This window comes from Notamacropus eugenii, chromosome X (assembly GCF_028372415.1).
Source record: "Notamacropus eugenii isolate mMacEug1 chromosome X, mMacEug1.pri_v2, whole genome shotgun sequence".
Lineage (NCBI taxonomy): Eukaryota > Metazoa > Chordata > Mammalia > Diprotodontia > Macropodidae > Notamacropus > Notamacropus eugenii.
Window position 1 is genome coordinate 43371946 of NC_092879.1, and position 22091 is coordinate 43394036.

The window sequence follows — 22091 nt, forward strand, 5'->3', positions numbered from 1 at the left end:
ACCCCTTCCCCAACCTATGTTACAGGGTGGTGAAGTACCTTGCCCAGGGTCACAGAGATAATGAATGCTCAAGGCAGAATTCAAACTGATCCTCTAACTTCAGGGTCAGTGCTCTTTCCACTGTACTAAGCTGCCTCCCTTATGTAATGATGTCTGTGCTGTGTCTTCACTCTTCCCATCTTTTTAAGTTTTACCTCTGTTTTTATCCCTCAGGAGTCAATAGGACTGTCAAGGAGTCTGTTGCTGGGCCTTAAAGGGGTGTCACAAAAGAATTAGACATTAATGCTGAAAGTAACATTCCCTTTTATTTGGCTTAAGGGGAGGCTTAACTGGAGATATCCAGAGTAAGAGGAGAGCATGGGGCAGGAGTAACAAGGGAAGATCCTAGGGCACTAACCTCCCACAGAAGGAATGATGGGCCTCCAAAGTGGGGCAGGGAAGGGATAAAACTAGGGATCTTGCCAGGCCAATTTGGCTCCACGGTCTTCAGGCCTTGGCCTGAAGGAGGAGGGGCCCCATGATGGTGTTGGGAGCACACAGATTCATAAGTAGAATTCCTGGCTCAGACATCTCCTCAAGCTGCAGAGGTGCTCAAAGGAGCTAAACAGAGCCAGATGTGGAGGAGGGAGGAAGAAGGGTTTCTCTTAAGTTCATCTGATTGGCTTCCCATCTTTGACGTCACAGGCAAGGAGCTGCCAATTAGCTAGGAAGCTGGAATTTTCTAGTTTGGAAGGTTCCAGACATAAGGGATTTCAGAAAATGAGCAGAGAAGGAGGGAGGGGACATGCCTATGGCAGAGTCAGACTGTGCAAATCAGAGTTTGTTTTTCAGACTACAAGGATTTTGCACATAGCAGACACTGACATGTTCTATAGTATACAGTCCCTGATCCCTTTACACTCCACAGTAGCATTACAGCACACACACACACACACACACACACACACACACACACACACACCCCTTGCGTGAAATATGCAAAGTTTTCACAGTAGCATTACAGCACACACACACACACACACACACACACACACACACACACACCTCTTGCGTGAAATATGCAAAGTTACAAATCTCAGTGCTGAGGCTTCCCTTTGCCTTGTGGCCTCTTGCTGTTCTGCATTTTTGTTTCATTAAAAAAAGGACACTAGCCAGGGAATGATATTTTTTAAAAGTTTTATTGATGCCTTTTAAAAAATATCACAGTTATTTCTAGATATCTGCCTTCCCACACCCACCCCAGGGGCCCTCCCTTGTGACAAAGAAAAATCAGTTAAGGAAAACCAAGTCATAACCATGCCAATGCCTGACAGTATATTCAACATTTTGTACCACTAGTTCCCACCTCTGTGCCAAAAAGAGAGAAATTTCAGCATCTGTTCATCTGTTGTCAAGAGCCAAGATTGGTCATTACCAGGTTTATTGCTATCTCCATAGTCTCCCTCTCCCCAAACTGAAGCCTACCTGACCTTTGCCTTATTACCTCCAACTGAAGCTCTCTTGACTTTTAGCTAAATTCAGCCACACTAATGGGAAAAGAGCCCAGGAAGCACCCTCCCCACCCCCAAACAGCTGTGCCCTTGGCCACAAGCTGGATATGGGTCAACAATGTGACACATCAGTCATGAAAGCTAATGCAATCTTGGGCTGCTTTCCAAGAGGCACAGTGTGAGGACTAGCATCCTATCTTACCCTTCCTGGGGCACCTCACATCTGCAGTGGTACATTTGGTTTTGGGTGCTGTATTTAACAAAGAACACTGGCATGGCAGAGAGTAGCCAGGTTTCTAAGTGGCCTGAAGCCCAGGTCATTCAAGGAGTAGTACTAGGAGTGTTTAGCCTTAGGAAGAAGAGACTTGGAGAGATAAGATAGCATTCTTTGAGGATATGAAGGGCTAGATATATGGGAGAGGTATTAGAGTTGCTTTAGGCCAGAGGTTCCCAAACTTATTTGGCCTACCGCCCTCTTATCAAAAAACAAAAAACAACTTACTCAGCAAGCCCCCTGGAATTCTACTTTCTTTAGCCTTTAAATGTTTTTTTAAAATTTATGTCATTTCAAAAAAATATTTTTAAAATGATGCATCTTTAATAATTTGTTGTAAATTTGTGGTTTTTCTGCATTGTAATTTTGATGATGCAATATTGCTTATAGTATCATATTGTAAACAAGTTATAGCACACACATGCCTGCTTATAGATGCATCAATTTGAGACATGCTTGTTTGCCAACACTTGCTTGTCAACTTATCATTGGATTTGACCACTGATCGGTGGTCTTGCATCTTGTGTGTTTATTTGGAAAATAATGTAATCATCATGACTTTAACTCTGTTAGACAACAGATGAAACATGTACGAACAATTTTGCAAATTTTTCTTATCTTCTTTCCTTATGCTTCCACCCCTCCTTTATTTTTATTCAATGCCCCCCCCCAATTGCACCCAAGGCTATTACAACCCACTCTGGATCATTTCAGTGCCCCCTAGGGGGTGGTTTTGCTCACTTTGGAAAGCGATTAGGCAAACCAACCTAGAAGAAACAGCAAGGCACCTGGAGGAGGAGACAGGAGGTAGCATGACAGTTTCTCAAAAAGCATTTATTAAGTACTTACTATGATGTCAGGTGCTGTGCTAAGTGCTGGGGATGCAAAGAAAGGCAAAAGAATGCCTGCTCTAAAGGAGCTCCCAATAGAATGGAGGAGATAGCATGCAAACACCTGACAGCACATAAAACTGTATACTCCCACCAGCCTCTCATCAGCAACCTCAGCTGCTAAAGCCCTGGAAAAGAAAGTTCTCACCATTAGAGGCCTTGGCATTGTCAAACAGTTCAATATCAGGAACAGATATGGTTTCATCAATGGAAACAGCATTATAGAAGAGACATTACTGTCTGGGACTGTTCCATCTGACTTGCAGCTGAAACTACATTTCTATTCTGAATTCGAGCTCCTCAGGAGCAGGGACTGTGTTACTTTCCTACTTCTATTTCCATTTGTTAGCCCAGTGCTCTGCACATAGTAAGTGATTAATACATCCTCATTCATTAATTCATTTGCTCATTCATTCATTCATTCTGCTTTGCCCCAGAGGACAGAATAGGATTAATGGCTGAGAGTTGGAGGCAGAATTGGGCTCTGCATAAAGGAAAAATAAATAAACAAACAAACAAACAAATGATAATGATAATGATATAGGTAGCGTTTGTATAGTACTTTATGATTTACAAAGTGTTTTATGTATTATCTCATTTGATGCTCCAAACAGCTTTGTGAGGTAGCTGTGCTTATTATGACTATTAGAATTTAGGTATTTAGGAATATCTCCTAAATGCCTAAGCTGGTACTGGTTAAGGGCAGCTAGGTGGTGCAGTGGATAGAGCAGGAGTCAGGAGGACTTGAGTTCAAATCTCACCTCAGACACTTGACACTCACTAGCTGTGTGTCCTTGGGCTAGTCACTTAACCCCAATTGCCTCATCCTGGGTCATCTTCAGTCATCCTGATGAATATCTGGTCACTGAATTCAGATGGGTCTGGAGGAGAAGTGAGGCTGGTGACCTGCACAGCCCTCCCTCACTCAAAACAAAGTCAAGTCAAGTTCAAGTCCTGTCATCATTTCTCTGATGGTGTGGTCTTCTTCGGCAACGAAGGACAAACACACACAAACTGGTACCGGTATTCCCCTCACCAGAAATGTTTCAGAAGTGGCTGGACCACCATTTATTGAGGGATATTTCAAAGTAGGAGTTCATGTCTTTGAAGATATTTGGGAGTGGGTGGGGCCACCAGGGAGGCTCACCTTTCAAAAACTCCCCAAACACCACACCATTTCCACTTGAAATCTGGCCTTGACAGATCCTTCCTCAGGATTCTGGGGTAGCTGCTCATTCTTACCCCACATCCCTTGAATTTGTTTTTTTTCTGTCTGTCCCACTCAGCATTGTATTTATGGTTACATTAGCTCATCTCAGAATAGATAGCATGGTTCCTCTGCAGTTTGACCAGATGAACCCAGGATGGCAAACTTGCCTCTGTGCCCACTGGACCACTCATCCTCCTTCTCCAGCAGATGCCACTTACGGGTGACAGTGGATGCAACATGCTCTTTGTCTGTAGGGCAGATCAGCGTCCTGATGCACTAGGCCTTTCCAAACAGCTAGAAGGGGAGGGTAAGGTCATGGCAGGCACTGATGGAGATGTTAGAGGGGCAGAGGTACCATAACAATGCCCCTCAAATCACACACCCTGTATGTGGCCCCTCGATATGCTTGACCACTTCATTTGAAAGCCCTTCTTGAGCCCTGGGCCATTAGCTTACCCTGTGCCTCCCCCAACCAAAATCTCTTCCTCAAATAAAAACTGGGAGTTCAGGAGGTCATAACTCAGGTATGCTGCACAAGTTAGAACTGACCACCATAACTGACTAATCTCATTCCCCAGGCAAGAATTTCAATTGTCTCCTCTCCCTCCCCTATTTTCCCCCAATCCTAATGGCTTGGGGTACTTGAAATAGCAGGTGAACTTTTCTTCTATTTTTCTGAGCTTTGTAACCCCAAGTGTCTCATTTGCCTTGCCCTTGTTACAGCTGTTTTCCATCAGCACTCTCACCTCCTGCTGTGCTGTTGGGAAGGGATGCTGTTACCACCCTGTCCTCCACAGTCTTTCTCACCCCAGGTCCCACTGCACAGTTGGGGTTCCCAAGCTCTTCCCTTCCCTAGGCTGTGCTTACTCACTCACCAGAATCATGCTCATGTTGAATTCGTGTTCCAAATATCCTCCTTTCTCCCTCTCAAAACAATTCTGAGCTCTTTGGATACAGCCCTGGGAGAACTGGCTCTCAAACCAGTCCCTTCATCTCCAAATCTCCCAGCACCAGCCCTGAAATTGCCACTCACTAGTCTTAGCCTAGTGAACTGTCTTTTAACCTCTAGGGGTGATGTTTGTCCCCTTTCCTCCCTCTAACCCATAGAAAGACAAACTCCTGAGAAATGAGATGCATCGGATCACACCACTATTTTGCACATTTCATTTTATTGAAAATTGACATGAATTGTAGAAAGGCTTTGAGCTAAACAGTGCTGGTTCAGAGGTGTTCCTTTGGCCATTGAGGGCCCTTTGAGCAGTGACACCTTTGAGCAAAAAGGGCAAAGGAGAAGAGGATAAGGAAGAGCCTGAAAAACATGCAGAGGGGGATCCCTCAAGAGACAGCAAAACAGTGGCAAAGAATGGGGGTGAGGGTGGGGGTGCATGAGAGAAACTAAGCACACATGTCATCTAGGTAAAAATGAATCCAAGAATTCAGGACAGATTGACCACATATGGCTAGCTCTTCCTCCTGGCTCCTGGTCTGAGCAGAAACCCTCTCTTAGGATCCCAAAGGGTCCAGAAGCTTGTATTAAGGGGGTATCTTTACTCCTATTTGGTTGCACTCTCCTGTCTCTCCTGCCACCTGGGTTTAGCTGGTAGATCCATTTTTCCTCACTTGTTGAAGGACAGATGATGTCTCTTGAATTTCTCTTCCATTTAAGAATGTAGGATGTCGGCCGAAGACAGAAACCCTCGAACTGGCTTAAAAAAAATCCAACCCAAACCAACCCACTTCTCTCACACCTACGTGTGCTCTCAGATTGGCCATGAGCCCAATTGGCCCATGTGGTCTCTGATACCATGACCTGGTCTCAGATCGACCCTTAGTTGCCTCTGGGCACTTATGAGGTGGGCAAGGCTGGCATTGGGCTGAGACTGGGTAAGTGCTGCAGCTGTCTCTGCATGACTGACGTTTGGTCCCCATCAAAGCTGGTTCTCTCGTGCCTTGTTAGGTAATTGACAAGGCACTTGCATATCAGAAGATGGCCTCTTGCCCGGCTTAGGGACACATGACCATTGGTAATACTTGTGGGAAGGGGGGACACTGGGGCTGTGTTGTGAAACAATATAGGACCCTAACTCTTCTACAGTGACAGTCTTCTCCTTTCCACTTAGTGCAGCTGCCGAAGACAAGATTAAAAAAAGCTAGAGAGGTAGAGAAAGGGAGAAAAAGAAAACATGAAATTAGCCAAAGAAGTGCATTAAAAGCAAGAAAGTGGGGAAGGGTGAGAGGAGAAGATCCCAACACACCATGAGTGCTGGACTCTGGAAATCAGGGCTCTCCAGAGAGTCCCAGGAAATCTGCTGAAAAGGGCTTGTAAGAAGACCACACGCAAGTGAAAATCAGTTTGTTTTAATTAGAACATGCAAACACTTTTTCAGATCAGCATTTAACATCAAAATGATCTCAAGCAATGGTTGGCAACCCAAGAGCCAACTTCCTGGCTCCACTGGGGGTGGGGGGGAGCTGTCCAAGGTACACATAGAAAAGCACTGGCCATGATGAGGCTGTCTTTTGCTTTATAGCATAGCAACAATCAAAATTTAGAAAGCTTTTTAAAGGAAAAGACATTCCTTTTGTCTTTACAGTAAGATTTGGTTACCTGAGAAAGTAAATGTGTGCATCAATAGTTTAATAGCTTGGGTCAGAATTTACTTTCACACATGGGTTATAAGGGGAAAGGGAAGAGCATCTTCCATTCTCCCCAGTGCTTACTGGAAACACCAAGGGACCCCTGACACTGGATATCCATCCCCATCTGTCAAATGAGTGGGGGTTGGCCTACAGAGACACTAAGGCCCCCTCTCAGCTCAGACAGTCTGTGGTTCTATAATGCCTAGAGAATTTATGGAAAGTTCCACAGACAGGTTGGATATTGACATGAAAATAGAGAGTTGTGAATAAGGTTGTCCATTTTTAGAATCATGGCAAAGGCAAAGGATCCTGTTTTATGGAGGAACAAACGAAGGTCCTGGGAGGGAAAGAGATTTCACAGGAGCAAAGAATGTCCGAGCTAGATGGGACTCTAGAAGTCATCTAGTCCAATGATTTCATCTGACAGATGGGGAAACCGAGGCTCACAAAAGGAAAGGGATTTAAGTGAAAGAGATGGGGCTGGAAAACAAGTCAACTGAGTTCCACTGCTGTTGTTTTAATCACATATCCAGAGGAGATGCAGTTTGATACGATAGAAAGAATGCTGGCTTTGGAGTCAAAAGATCTGGGTTCAAATCCCAGCTTGAATACTTTCTATCTGAGAGACCTAGGACCAATCTCTGAATCTCAGCCAGCTCTGCAGGAAATCAGGGATTCTTCCCTCCTAAGGTTCAGGTAAAGATCAAATGAGGATAATTCTCTACAGCTCACTACCTTATAGGGGAATTTTCTTTTTTAATGCAAATTGTCAACCATCAGTGGGAGTCATCATTGCAAAATACACTCTCTAGGTTTCTTTAGGAATATTAGGAAGAGTAGAGATTTTCTATGTCAAAGGGGGAACACTGCAGCTTCCCTGAGACCAGAAGCTGCAAAGACCACCAAGTATTTGGCCACTTGGGAGGGGAACACCACTGGGTATTCACTGGGGCCATCTGAAGTATCTCTGCCCACAGACTATTGGCCCACTGGCCAATCAAGGTGAAGGTATTTCAAATGCCCAAACAGCATTGGCATTTACTTGGTTGGCAAAAAGGGAAATGTCTACCGGTATCTGATTTTCACTTTTCCCTAGCTTTTGAGGGAAAAATCCTCTAATACTAGATGTCCTAAAGGATGAGGGTGATTTCCCCAACCTCCCCACTAAAAACTCAAAGCAAATCCATAGGCCTGTGTATAAACTAAATAAAGAGCAGTGGAAGCTGCTGACTGTGCTGGGGAGGGTAACTCAGGCTATGGGATGGTGGGAGGCAGACAGTGGTAAAGGGAAGGGCTGATTATTGCAGGGGGACCATAGCTGGCATGCTAGAAGAAACTTTCAAAGAGGGAACCTCAGCTCAAAAGGCCAAGTGTGGGTCCATTCCAGCTGTAGCAGGGAAAACTATTCCGTACACAGCCACGGGTTACTGCAAAGGAAGGTCAAAAAGACGGCATGTTAGCTACAACATCATTGCCACAGGACGTCTTTTCTTTCAATCCCCAAAGATTCTTCCAAACTCAGACGCTGCTTGGTACATCTAAAAACCGGCCACACCCTTATGTGGAAATGGGCCACTCATTTTTTAAAAAAACGTTTTCAAGCCCCTGTTATGTGGGAGCCATTTGAAAATAAGTCTCTGGTTGTTAACATTTTTTTAAATATCCAAACTTTTGATCAGAAGTCAAGTTCAGGACCTTCCTTTGGTATCTTCAATATTTTTTTCATATGACTAGAAATAGCTTTCATTTCTTCATCTGAAAATTGCTTGTTCATATCCTTTGCCCATTTAGCAACTGCAGAGTGACTTGTATTCTTATAAATTTGACTCAGTTTCATATATATGCGAGAAAAGAGGCCTTTGTCAGAGATACTTGCTGTGAAAATTATTTCTTGGGTTATCTACTTTCCTTCTAATCTTGGTTACATTGGTATTTTTTGTGCAAAACCTTTTAAAATTTAATGTAATCAAAATTACCCATTTTGCATGTCATAATGTTACATTGGTTTTGTATATGCAAAATCTTTTTAACTTAATATAATAAAAATTTTCCATTTTGCATTTTATAATGTTCTCTATCTCTTGTTTGATCACAAATTCTTCCCTTTTCCATAGATCTGACAGGTAAACTACTCCTTGCTCTCCTTATGGTATCACTTTTTATGTCTAAATCATGCTTTGTATCTCCAGTAGACACTGCTATTTGCCCTGAGCACTTTGTGTTTTATGTGCTTGACATTTTAAAATCGGCAATGGTTTGTCAAGAAAATAAATGATGAGGTGATAAGAGTCTCTGAGGCAGACCCAAATGTTTTGTGATATCAGTTTTTGAGTCTGCAGAAGGAAATTGCTATCCCTGGCCCTGGCCAGGCCTTGTGGGCCAAGTGCTCCAACATCTCCAAAGAGAGAAGTCTTATCACTCTACTGGTTACTATTGATAAAAGAGTCCCATTCTCCCTCTGGGCTCCATAGGAGTGTAACAACATCCCCTTTGGAGATCACAGGAGAGAAAGCAGTCCTTCCCCTCTTCTGCCAGCTGAGGAGGTAAGTGCTCTCTGGTATCCATAAATTCACCATGCTCCCAAGATAAACTTGCAGAGAGGTGTTTATACCAACCCAACTTGTAACCTGCAATTCAGAGAAAAGGGACAACTGAATACACCACAGACCTTTCTTTTATATGGCCTGCCCAAGACTGGAATTTGGCCTTTCAGACAAGGGGGCTATTCTGGAATTACCAAAGGGACCTCCCTTGGTATCCTACCCAGTCTCACAACAAGATCATGAGGACACATGTGACAGGGAAGGGTCATGGTGATAGATATTTCACAAGAGTAGTTATGTGACATTCACATAGAGGGACTCAGGACTGAAAAGGGGTGAAAGAGTCAGGTTAATGAGGAGATGAATGAATTTACCAAAAGTCCTCAAAGCAGCAGGTGAAAACTGTGAAAGTCACGGTCCCTAGTGAATAAGCAAGTTAGAAAATTATTATATTAGGCAGAAGATTCTGGAGCCAAGTCAGAACTAGGAGGAAGCAAGGGAAGCAGCCTTCTAGGGGAGAACATGTAGTGGGAGAAGACATCCGAGAATACTTTTTATGTATGTGTTGTTGATACCAGAAAACATCTGAAGTGCTGCTTTTGTGACTGTTAGCAGAGTGGGAGCTCCAGTGAATGGTGAGATCTGGGGGCGCTGCTTTCAGCCCTAGCTGGAGCATACAAGGAGTGGCCTGGTTCTGTCCTAGAGGTTGAGGGCAGGACTACAGCATCATGAGCTGGAAGAGAGTGATAATACCCAGGGACGCTTGCCCGGCATTGGCAAATTCAAACCTCTGGGAGGTGACTGGCACTAGCCTGGAGGAAAATGAAGGGAGCCAGCCTTCTGGGTGTGACACCCTACTGGTTGATGGCAACACAGAGGTTTGCTGTATCCAAGATGTGACAGAGATCCTCCCAAGGCTTGTCAAACTGGATGACTACTACCCACTTTTGGTGATTCACACGGACACAAATGACACTGCCAGAAGGAACCTAGAAAGTATGGCTAAAGATTATAAAGTCTTAAGTAAGAAAATGAAGACCTAAGGGATACAGGTAGTAGGTTTGGGTAGGTTTTTTAAATTAAATTTCTTTTAAATCATAGCTGTTCAGCGAAGGCAAGGGATTCTGAAAGGAAAAGTAGATCTAGGAAGTGAATCAGTTTAAGAATATTCTGTGTGAGAATGATGATTTGCAATTATGGCCCATGGCTTAAATATAGGAATGACAGGGTCAAGGCAGGGATAGAATACACCCAACAAGACTTGATAAGAATAGATTTGCCTGGAGTCTTGCAAGATGAACAAGAGGTCCTGATGCCAGGAGGTAATGGAACTCACGAATGTCATGGAGACTGGCAGAATGAGAACCATACCAGAAATCCATATTGTGGAAGTGAATATCTACTTTATCTCGAAGAACCGGGAGAGGTAAAGGTGGGCAAAGGCACATTGTATATTATGAAGATACACTCATGAAGAAATCCAGTAATCATAGCAAGAGGAGCATGGTGGACAGTATTTGAGTTATGAGCAACTGAGGTAGGAACAGAAGTTTTATTAACATCAGAGTACAGACTACAGGCCACCTGGACAAAGAAGAGATAAGAAAATTTCGGAGCTAGAACCCAAGCAGGACCCAGGGAAATGATCAACACGGCTGCTGAGAAAGGCAAAGCCACAAGAGTTTCCTGACTTGCCTTAGTGATCATTTCATCCTTCCAAAGGTCAAGTGAACAATGAGGGTAAATTCTCTTCTGGATTGGAGTCTCACCAAAAGGAAGGACTCATTGTTGGCATGGAAATGAAGGGAACTCTGGGTAGAAGTGTCCACTCTGTATTAGTTTGTATAGAGAAGAGAGGAAAGCCAGGCCTGCAGAGCCTGACAGATAGCTTAGATTTGGTGGGAGTCAGTTATGAAGGAGTCAGAACAAAGCTAGGTAGGACCCCATGGCTTATAATCTGCAGGAGCAGTAGACGCAGGAAGGATGGGAAATCCCCAAAAATGAAATTCTGAAATAATTCCGATGAGGAAAAGGGGGAGCTGTCTCCACCACAGATGTCAAACTCATAGAAACAGGGGCCACTAAGGATGTCTGCTGACTGTATATTGACTTTGAAAACCACATACTCTCATTATCTATGTTCTATTGTATTTTTATTTCTTTTGTTAAATATTTCCTGATGACAATTTAAGCTGGTTGGGCTACAGCTGGAGCTGCCACTTGTTTGACACCTCTGGTTCAGAGAGATCATTTTGGATGCAGAGGGAATTCATCAACCAATGGTTTTACAACCCTGTGTACTACAGATGGAAGCAAGGGGAGAAAAATGGAAGATGAATTCAAAAGCCTCACACATTACAGCCAAAACAGAAGGAAGTGAGGATAGCAAGGAAAGTTAAGGACAATAAAGAGGGGGGTTTGTGTGTATATGTATATGTGTGCATATACATATGTACATAGTATATTGTGCATATGCATGTATGTGTTGTACATGTGTATGCATAAACGTACTATACGAGCTTGTATGTGCCTGCATATGTATGATCACATGTACACATATATGCAGTGTGTACATGTGCACTGCATTGCATGCACACACATGTGCATTAAACATATGTATGTGTGTATAGTCGCACATATACATGCACATGCATGCAGATGTGTTGCTGCATGTATGTCAGTGTGTGCATGTATGTGCATAGCATACACACATGAGTATGTGTGCTGCATGTGAGCATGTGTGCTCACTGCATGTTATGTCCACACACACACCTGTACATACACATGTATGTGTACCTGTATGTGCATTTTAAGAGATATACCTGGGAAAACTGAAGGATCAAAGAAGGGATAAAATGGCTGCTCAGGGTGTGGGAGATGATGGCTGATGACAAAGAGAAGATGTCATTCAACTCTTGTTGGGGGGCACTTTGGTTTTCTCTGCTAAGGAGTTTGAGTCACCTGATCTACATGAACATGGACAAGGATCTAAGGGGATGAACAATTTGGAAGGAATTTTCCTTTCTAACAGGAACAGACTCATCCTCTATAGAATGGCAGGGTGTTCTATATTGCTATCCCTATGAACAATGTGGGCTGGAGGCCTCTATGCCTGGTTCTGTACTGGTGAACATATGGGTCAACAATCAGCCTAAGGGGAGAGATGACTTGGCCATCACCTTAGCTTATGATATAAACCTTCCAGGGCTGGTGAACAGAGTGAGTGTGACAGAGGCAGGATTCCATGAAACAGAGTAAGTATAAATTTTTACACTTGTATTAAGAAAAATCAACATCTCAGGGACAAGAGAGGCGATGCTTGGCTAGACACTTGTTCTGGTGAAAAGGATGGGGGGGCGGGGTAGTGGCCTGCAAGCTTAGTAAGGATTAACAGCGTGAAACAAGGCTGTTTCATGCAGGGTGCCACATTTTAGGTAGGACCCTGATGAACTGGAGGGCACAGGGCCTTGATTCAATGCCATTTGGGGATCAATGAAAAAAATGGATGTTTAACCTAGGGGAGACTGGAGGAGGGATGTGGAATACAATGACTGCTTTCAAATATCTTAAGGGATGTCCCATGGGAAGAGGGTTTGTCCAGTTGGGGTTCCCCTTTATTGGAAATCTTCAAACAAAGGCTGGATACCACTCTCTTATGGGGGGGGGGGGGTTGCTGTAAAGGGCATTCCTGTGTAGGTATCTACTAGTCTTGATGGTTTTTTAGGCCCTTCCTAACTCAGAAGTTCCAGGGTTCTTTACCAGAAGCTAAGTGTCCTCTTCAGGACCTACAGAATTCTCTAACTGCATATATATAGAAAGGAAGAGGGGCCGGCTCACGTTGTGACACGTGACTCTGGGGAGGGGAGTCTCCAGGAGAACGGTCTACCGGAAGTCCAGACTGGAAGTTCCATTTCATGGGGAGGGGGAGAACATTTTCAAAGTGCCTAATGAATAAACAAATTCAAATGTAGGCGGTTTCACCGCATGAGTTACTGACAACGTGTTCCTGGTAACCCTCAAATACATGCGCACACTTCCCCCTCAGCAGCCTCAGAATGAGCCAGCAGCATCTTTTAACTCCCCCCACCCCCCATTATTTCCCCTTCTTCCTGAGCAAAGGCTCTGAAACTCACTACTCCTCTTCACCAAAAGGAGGCCGGGCAAATTCTCAGGAGGCCGAGGCTGAGTGTTTAGGTCTTCGCCTCCCCTCCCCCATTTCTTCCTCTTTACAGGGAAAATCGGAAAGTTCAGGTTTTCCCCTAGGCCTCCTTGTCCCCTTAGGGTAGGCCCATGTAGCCCCTGCTTTTTCTTTCATTCCTTCTTTTTTTAAAGAAAAAACAAAGGACAGAAAAAAGTTATCTAGAAGCTTTTTGTGTTTATAGCACAGATCTTTCTCCACTGCCCCCCCAAACTGAGCAGAGAAGTAGTAGTAGTAGTCAAAATAATTAAATAAAAACATCTATTCAGTGATTGGATCTGACCAAGGCACACACCATTCTCTCCTGATCTTCCCTTGCCTCTCTGCTGTGAGGAGGGAGGGAGCTTTCATGATTGCTTCCACGGGACCACCGTTAATTTGGGGTTTTTAAAAAAGTTACTCAGAGTTGCATTTCTTTTGGGGGCCTGATGTTTTGGGGGGAAGCTGGGTAACTGAAGTTACCCGCCTTCTGCCCTAGGTGAAGAAACTACTGCTGTATCCTAGGGGCCTGGAACAGATACCAGGATAGCCAGAGGACTGGTGCAGATAGTGCATGGAGCTTTAAAAGAGTTTTCATATTATCTGTGCTTCAAGGTCCTGGCAAGTAGGATGGGGGGGCAGGCACCCCCATCCCCATCTAACAGATGAGTACCACAGAAGGTAAATGCCTAGGCCAGAACTACAGCTCACGGTTCCTGCTTTCCCAGTGCTTTCCAATAGGCTACACTGCCCCCTCCCAAGCCACCTCCCCCCACCCCTCACTGTGGATCTCAGTCAGCTATGGAATTTCTCCAGCCTTTTAAAGGGATAATCTTAGATATGTACGTAAGTGCAATAACTGTAAATGGAGGTATTCATTAGGCTTACTCACCAACAACAATAACTCATATTTCTAGAGTTTTAAGGTTTACTAAGTAAGCACTTTGTACACAACAATTCTAGGAGGCAGGGACTGCAAGCATTATCATCCTCATTTTATAAATCAGGAAACTAAGGCTCAAAGAGGGGAAGTCTTATCAAATGTCAGTCAAGATACAGCTTGCCAGTGTCAGCCAGAATTAGAACCCAGGTCTTTTCTGACTCCTGGCACTTTATACACTATAGAAGAGAGAATCAGATTAAGTTGTCCAGCATCTCAGAGCCATAGTTTCTCTGATTTTTTTAAACGTGGGGGTGAAGAGGATGATGACTGCTCCCCTATAAATTCCACGGCATTGTTGTGAGGATCCAGTGGGGTACAAAATTTTTAGTTGTTGTTTAATTGTTTCAGTCTTATCCTACTCTCTGTGACCTCATATGGGTTATTGGTTTTTTTTTTTTTTTGGCAAAGATCCTGAAGTGGTTTGCCATTTCCTTCTCCAGCTCATTTTACAGATGAGGAAACTGAGGCAAACAGGGTGAAGTGACTTGCCCGGGTTCTCACAGCTAGGAAGTGTCTGTGGTCAGATTTGAACTCAGGTTTTCCTGACTCCAGGTTTGACATTGTGACACTGTGCCACCTAGCTACCTTAGGCAAGATGTTACTGTCATAAAAATCTGCAGGTAGCCTTCCAGGAGGGAGTAGCTATGAGAGACCAGTCCTGGCTGCAGGTATGTACTTGTTGGGAACCAAATGACTCTCTTTGATGGTGAACCTGGCATCCAACCACACCTAGTCCCAAGGAAGGGGTGCCTCAAGCCATCCTGAGAGCAGGTAGCAGCAGCAGGAGGGAAAGCTATGTGCTAGGCATCTGCCAGAGAGTGTTTTGGGGGTTAGCTGACCACAGACCCCAGGAAGGACTGATGGGTTGGTCACCAACATAACCTCCTGTAACCTGGAAAAGGAGTCCAAAGTTTCCAATGAACTGGGTTTTGGTTTGGCTTCCAGTTACGGCAAAACTGTCTGACTTAACAAGCTACAATTTGATACTAGTTTGCCTGGGGTTATTTCCAGTAGTGGCCAGAAAAGGATTTGCTATGAGAATCCTAAATGTACCAGAATACCTAAATGTACCCAGCTGAGCGGACCCCTTTTCTGAGTCAAGCCTAAGGTCAACCATTCAAGGATTTAGGACCAAGAACATCATCTAGGGCCTGGCTTGGACTTTAGCCACGCTCAGCTCCACCTCCAGGACTGGGCAGGAGCTCTCAGAACAATGACACAAAGGCCTTGGCTGAGAGGTGGATTGGGCCCTGGATTTGGAGTCAAACCCCAACTCTTATCACTTACTACTGCGTAACCTTGGGCAAGTCACTTCCCTGTTCTGAACCTCAGTTTCCTCAACTGTAAAATGGGAATTATAATACTACTAGTACCTATCTCACAAAGAGGTTGTGAGGGACCCCTAAGGTGCTCTGGAAATTAAGACTGGGTAGTATTAGGAAACTTGAATTCAGTGAGGGTTGCCACACTCTATTTTTACTAAGGCAGGAAAGTAGACTTAGACATTTTAGAAAAAAACTTTCCATTCAACTTAAACATTCATTTAAGCACCTACCAAGAGAATATTGTGCTAGGTACCAAGCATGAGACCAAGTTGCAAGAGGAGAAAAATTTTTTCTCAATATTAGTCAACTTTTCCATAAATATTCCAGTGAAATGAGATCTGATCAAATTACACAAAGTTAAGCTCCCCTACTTTGAAATTCTTGCCTCTTTGTTAGGCTTTGAGAAGCGTTGATGAGGCCACACTCAGGCGAGCAAGAAGGTACCTTCGGAAAAGACTGTCTCTGCTTAATGTCTTAAGGTACCAGGCCTTAGCATGCCTTCACTGGGTGGCTCCTGGGCTGCCCCCACCATATGGGCTAATGAAAGTGCCAGCATACCAGCCACAAGAGCAGGCTTGACCACTGCCTACACTGCCTCAATCTGCATCATAACTCTGTCACTGATAGGGCCTGTATCTTCTAATTACTTTGGCTTTCCCCTTAGAGTCTGGTTCATGACTGAATGCAATGAGTGCTTAATAAATGGAGGAATGAATAGTCTGGGGGTGGGGGTTTCCTGAGCTCTAATAAACCCAATATGGAATTGAGTAGAAGGAGTTCCCTTCCATCTCTGGATATTTCCTCTCCCCTCCACTCTCCACCAACTCCCAAACAGGCTACAGAGAGGAGAGGTTTTCTTTGGCCTTAGTGCTAATAGAGTTTCTTTTCCACCTTCCTTTGAGGCCTGTTTTGACCTGAGAAGCATCTCAGGGGCCGGAGAATTCCAACCACTAGAATGACTCATGCCCAAGAAGAAGCCACATTGAAAGGCAGAAGAGGAGATCGGTCTATAAGGTACAAGGAGGCCTTTCAGGACTTGGAGCTTGGGGAAGCCCAGGGTTTATACTCCAAACACTGAACTGGGACCACAAGAGTTAGAGGATGCCACTTACTGGTTGGCTAAGCTCCCAAAGGCCACAGGAGCTGGAAGAAGGATTACTGTGCACCCCTCCCCTCCAAACTACCCAGGCCTACTTCTGCCAAGCTCTGAAAGGCTCACCAGTCAAACCTGTAAACTCACAGTGCCTACTATGGAACTGGGTGTAGAGAAGGTACTTGGTCAATACATTCTGAATGGTTCATAGGAATTTGTCTTTAGGGTGGCCTGATGTCCTCAGAATTGAGGCCCTTTGCACGTGGCAGATTATGGGGTCTTGCCCCCTGGTCACCAAGTCTAAACATTTTCCCTTTGCAAATTTCCCATCTTTGGCGCTCATGAGGATACTGGTTTGCACCAAGGGGGAGACTGTCTCAAACCTGTAGCTACATCAGGCTACTTCTTCATTCCAGGAGAGTCCAAGACAACCAGGAAGGTGGCTCTTTTTTTAAATGGAGGAGGGGAGTGCCCCAGAACCCACTGCCAGGTCTATTTGAATTAAGGAATCACAGAATCTTACCAGGGCCCTCGCGCTCACGCAGCATGCAGCAAACAGCAGAGTTAACTGTAAAACAGTGAGAACTGATGAAGATGGAGTGAGGAAGGGAGGGGGCAATCAATACATCATGCAGGTTAGAGGGCAGAAAGAAGACAGGTGGGGATGGTGGGAGGCTTGGGGTCATGGTCCCTCCTGCCAACCTACCAGCAAACATATTGGTGTGACTTGGTGAAGCCAGCCCTTAAGCCTAGAGGAGACAACCCCGCCTACTCTCCTGAGTTTCGGGTGGTAGAAGGGCCACACACACAAAACTCAGGGCAGGGTGGAGGGCAGATGAGTGGCCTGGCTCTCATTCTGGAGTTGTGTGAGCTCAGGACAGGAGTTCAGCTGCTCTGAAATTCAGCCTCCCCATCAGTAAAATTGTAGTGACTACCCTGGACCTACCAACCTCACACACCAATTTCACACTGATGAAATGAGATCATACACAGGAAGGAGATGGGGCCTAGACCTGGGATTTCATTGACACAGGGAACTCCCAGATCAAGAAATTCCCTCCACCAATATAGTTTGGGACCTCCTTGGCAAACGTTTAGTCTTAAGAGTTGCTTAGAACACTGAAAGAGAAAGAGGCTTGCCCAGGGTCACACAGCCAGTTTGAGTCAGAAAGTGGACTGGAACCCTGGGCTTCCTGACTGTAAGGCTGGCTCTATCCACCATGCCACACTACCTCTATATTTGGGAAAACAAACATTAAATTGATCACTAACTTTCTGGATGACCTTGGGCACATTCCTTCCTCTCTTTGAGTCTCAGTGTTCTCATCTGTAAAATGAGAGCATAGAAATAAATCTCCTTTGAGTTCCCTTCTAGTTCCGACATGAAATATACATGTATTGTAAAATACTACATACATGTGGGATTGCTTTTATTTCTTGAGTATGAAAGCAGCCCATAGCAATGTGGAAGTGGGCAGTCTCTATGCTCTTAGATCCCTGCCTTCCTAACTTTCTAACTCCTAACATTTTCTTCACCTCTTTCCTGTGCTTAATAATCTCCCTCCCAGTCTCCCTCAAGCAGGGCTTCTTAACCTTTTGTTGTGTCCTGGATCCCTCAGGCAATCTGGATGCCCTCTTGGAATGTTTTTACATGCAGAAAATGAAATACATAGAATTAAGAAGGAAACCTGTTATACTGAAATAAAGTTATCAAAATATTAAACAAGTCCATGGACCCCCAGTTTAGGAACCCCTGTGCTTGAGACAAATGTTTCCCTAGATAGTTCTCATGCCTAGGGGCCTAGAAACCTGAAGGAACTCAGGGAAACACTGAAGAGTCAGGAGAAACCCCACTTTTCTGGACAATCTCTAAGAGCCCTACTCCCAGCTCAGTCTCAAGGGGAACAGGAAAGCAGGTGAGTCAAGGTGACCTCCCTAAGTAGGCAGTGAATGGCCCTAGGGATTTTGCCATCAAAGAGTGAACAGGATGCCACTGAACACCAACAGAGCTTTTCCTAGCTTACAAATAAGGTTCCATCTCAATGGTTTACCTCATTTAGACCAGTAAATGACCACCCACTGTCTGTTGAAAGAAGAATCTGGGCACATTCTGTAATCTAAGGACTCACAGGCCCCAAATGGCCCATGCAGGGTGGTTGTGGAAACAGCTGTCTCTTGGAACCTGTCCACCACACTGGACAGGGTATGCCTGTACATACATGTGTATGCATGTATGCACATGATAGTGGATTCTCCTAGGATTCAAGCTCATTCCACAAGGTACATTTGCTAGTTCTGAATGTTGTGGATGGCTTTACTATACTGGATTACCAATTCACTAAAAAAAAAAAGTTCCTAAAGCAATCATTGGGAAAAAAAGAAAATTCTGAAAATCATCAACCCTTCAAAACGGGCCCTGGAGACAAGGGGAAGGTGACTTAGTTGTGAAACTGAAATCACTCTCTTGTCGCACTGAAGGGTTTTGCTAAGTGGAGAAAGGAGGCTGAATCTGTCATTGTTGGATGCCTGGGGATCTAACCCAGGACTAAAGGGCTGATGAGAAGAGCAGAGTGGCTTATGTTCAATAAGGCTTTCCATTTCAAAGTGTGTACCTGCCCTGGGAGCAAGTGACATTATGCCTCTTTTCATGCGAGGAAACTGAGGCTGGGAGAAGGGAAATGACTTGCTCAATGTCACATCACATACCACACATATATACCATACCATATACATATACCTGGTACACACACACACACACACACACACACACACACACACACACACACACACACACACACACACACACACACACACACAAGAAGTGGCAGAACCATGGTCCAAAGTCCCAAGCCTAATGTTCTTTCTCCTCTCCCATGGGGCCTCTTCCAATCTGTCTCCCTGTTTTCCTCTGGGGGGTTGAATAAATAGTCTTTTCCTTCTTCTGACTCTGGGAGAAAGGGCTGAGAATGGTCTAGTCTCATCCTGCTGGAAGTCCACAAAGGAAGCACAATTAGGCTTTCCTCCTGCTAACTTGATGATATGAAAATCAGCCTCTGAAAAGCTGAAAAAGACTTCCCCTCAACTTGGGGCCAAATTCTAGACCAGGTAAATAAGCTACAGCAGCCAAGGGGTTTATTATGGAAGCAGCTAATGAGGGGTGGATGAGGGATATGGAAGGGTGGGAACAATGGGGAGGCTAGGGCAGGGAGGGGTAGGGGCAATGGGGAGGCTGGGGCAATGGAGGAGGGACTCAGCAGTGCTTGCTTGGGGAAGCTCCTCCATTCACTGTTAAATTGTGCCGGCCACAGCTGCCGATAGCAGTGTCTGGCTGAGAGCTGAGTCAAACAGTAAGCGTGGACCAAAACCTAAAGTTGGCTCCAGAAGAATTCCAGTTGACCTAGATGCTGAGCTCACCCTAAAGCCCAGGCAATATGGTTCCCATCTGGGCCTCCTCTTCCTCCTGCTTTGCCCTCTGAGCCCTCCTGTCTTTCTCCTGGCTGCCTCTCCTCTTGCCTTCTCTCCTTTTTCTTTGCTTTGCCCTGCCCACAGGTGATCACTGAAGGGGCCAGCCTTCCCAGAGGGGCAGGGCCCCTGGGGTCACATCTCTCTAGGACCTCCAGGCCTCTACCCCAGACAGCCTGGAAGCAACAAGGCTATCTATCCCAATACAAGACCGGACCTTCAGTAGGCTCAGGGTGGGAATCTGGGGGAGTTGCTTAGACAAGTTCCCCAGCAGCATCTTCCCTCCCTCAAAGGCCTGTTCATAGCTGAACTCGCCCTGGGGGGGGGGGGGGCAGGAGGAGGAAGCTAAACCCAAGCCTCAAGTGGCTACTTACTTCTTCTTCTCCTTGTCTCTTTTGAGAGTCTGGGAGCTCCCTGCCTGCTGTCCCTGCGACAGCTCAGTGGCCGACTTCCTCTGTTTAAAGGCATTCATTTCTTCATCCAGAGTCTTCTTTTTGTCCTCCAGTTTCTTCTTCTCCTCCTGGTGTATCTTCTTCAGACGGTCAAATTTTTCATGAAGCTGTAAAAAAAGAATGAGGAACAATTGGCAATTTCATTTAAAAAAAATCTGCACAAACAAAATCGATGCAGCTCAGACAAGAAAAAACCCTGTCAATGGGGATGGGAAGGGGAAATGTGAATCAAATATCTCTGATGAAGCTCTCACAGCCAAGAAATTTAGGGAAGTGATACAAAGTGATACAAATCTGTAATGCAAGAGGCAGCAAGGCATTTGGGTCAAACTCAAATAGAAAGGGAAACCATAAGGATCCCTGCCAGTACATAGCAACTAGAAAACCACACATTAATACTACATCCTATTGTATTTTTATGTGTTTTGTTAAATGTTTCCCAATCTGGTCCCCTTCCCCCTCAACACGGGAGTGTTGCTGGCCAGGATGTGGACACCAGCTGAAAGTTTGACACCTACTAGGTAGAAAGCTGATCTTGGTCCACACGGAGACTGAGTTTCAAGTCCTGCCACTGGCTATGTGATCCTGGGCACATCACTTAACCTAACCTCTCAGTGCCTGGCTCTTTCAGACTAGATATTGCAGAGATGGGTCAATCTGAATTGGTAGAAAGATTTCCTCATCTGGGAGTTTCCTAGACCAGTAGAATTCCAGGTCCGGTGCCTATCTCTATAAAAGACAAGTTTTTAAAAGCGGAATAACAAACTATTAATAATCATTTGATGAATGCCCCAAATTCCTAATAAGGCACTGTACTGAAGATGCAAAGACCAAAACTGGAAATCTATGGAATGAAAGGATAGGGGAGACTGGGCAGAACATTCTAGAAAGTAGCTACTTCTTTGCCCCTGGTTTCTCAAAAAGCGGGAGAAGAATTTGGACTACAGGTTCTTAGTCTAAGATCCATTACCTTGTTTATAAAACAATACTGTCACAACTGTCTTTTGACAGAATTGATTTCCTTTGTAATCTTTTGTATTTCATCCTATGCATTTAAGACCATGATTCTAAGAAGGAATCCAGAGGCTTCACTAGTCTGTCCAAGGGGTCCAGAATACACAAAAGCCTAAGAAATCCTGATACAGACTGTCCCTGACTGTGTGAGGCCACATTAGGACCTTGACTTTTCAAAACTGAAAGAAGATTGGTTCAGAGAATAGTCAGGCGTGCATGTTGAGGGCTAAGGGCCAATGAACCTACGGTCTTGTCCATCCAGGTGAAGAATACATGTGCTGGACACCAGCTGCTGCCCTCAGTGGCCTATGAGGATGAAGGGATGTCATCGATTTTTCTGGGAACAGAAGACCCATCCCAGCTCAGCCTCTGGCTTTCTCCCTCCCTTCACTGTTGAAGAGAAGTCAGGGCCAGGCCTCCAGTTACCTCTTTTTCAGCTTCTTTGAGCTCTGCTTCTTTCTCTTTGACTCTCTGGACAAACATCTGCCTCATTTCCTCCTCCTTTCTCTGCAGCTCTCCCAGGAACTCATTCCTCTTGGCTTCGTAGGTCTCCTGCAAACTACAGAGATCAGTTCATC

General features: G+C 44.9%; 1 protein-coding gene across 6 annotated transcripts in view; it reads right to left on the minus strand.

The window, feature by feature from the left end:
* Positions 1 to 5014: 5014 nt before the first annotated feature.
* Positions 5015 to 22091, minus strand: part of SEPTIN6 (septin 6) — a 59123-nt gene continuing 42046 nt past the window's right edge. For 2 of the 6 annotated variants that reach the window (XM_072626884.1, XM_072626881.1), the window contains exons 8-11: positions 21940 to 22072; positions 20422 to 20606; positions 17109 to 17153; positions 6207 to 7931 (exon numbers count right to left, since the gene is read on the minus strand). In XM_072626884.1, the coding sequence (XP_072482985.1) occupies positions 17150 to 17153; positions 20422 to 20606; positions 21940 to 22072 (322 nt within the window). In that variant the 3' untranslated portion in view covers positions 6207 to 7931; positions 17109 to 17149. Of the gene's footprint in view, positions 6015 to 6206; positions 7932 to 17108; positions 17154 to 17204; positions 17913 to 20421; positions 20607 to 21939; positions 22073 to 22091 lie in introns of those variants that run through there. The other 4 variants (XM_072626883.1, XM_072626878.1, XM_072626880.1 and 1 more) reach the window with 3 other exon arrangements.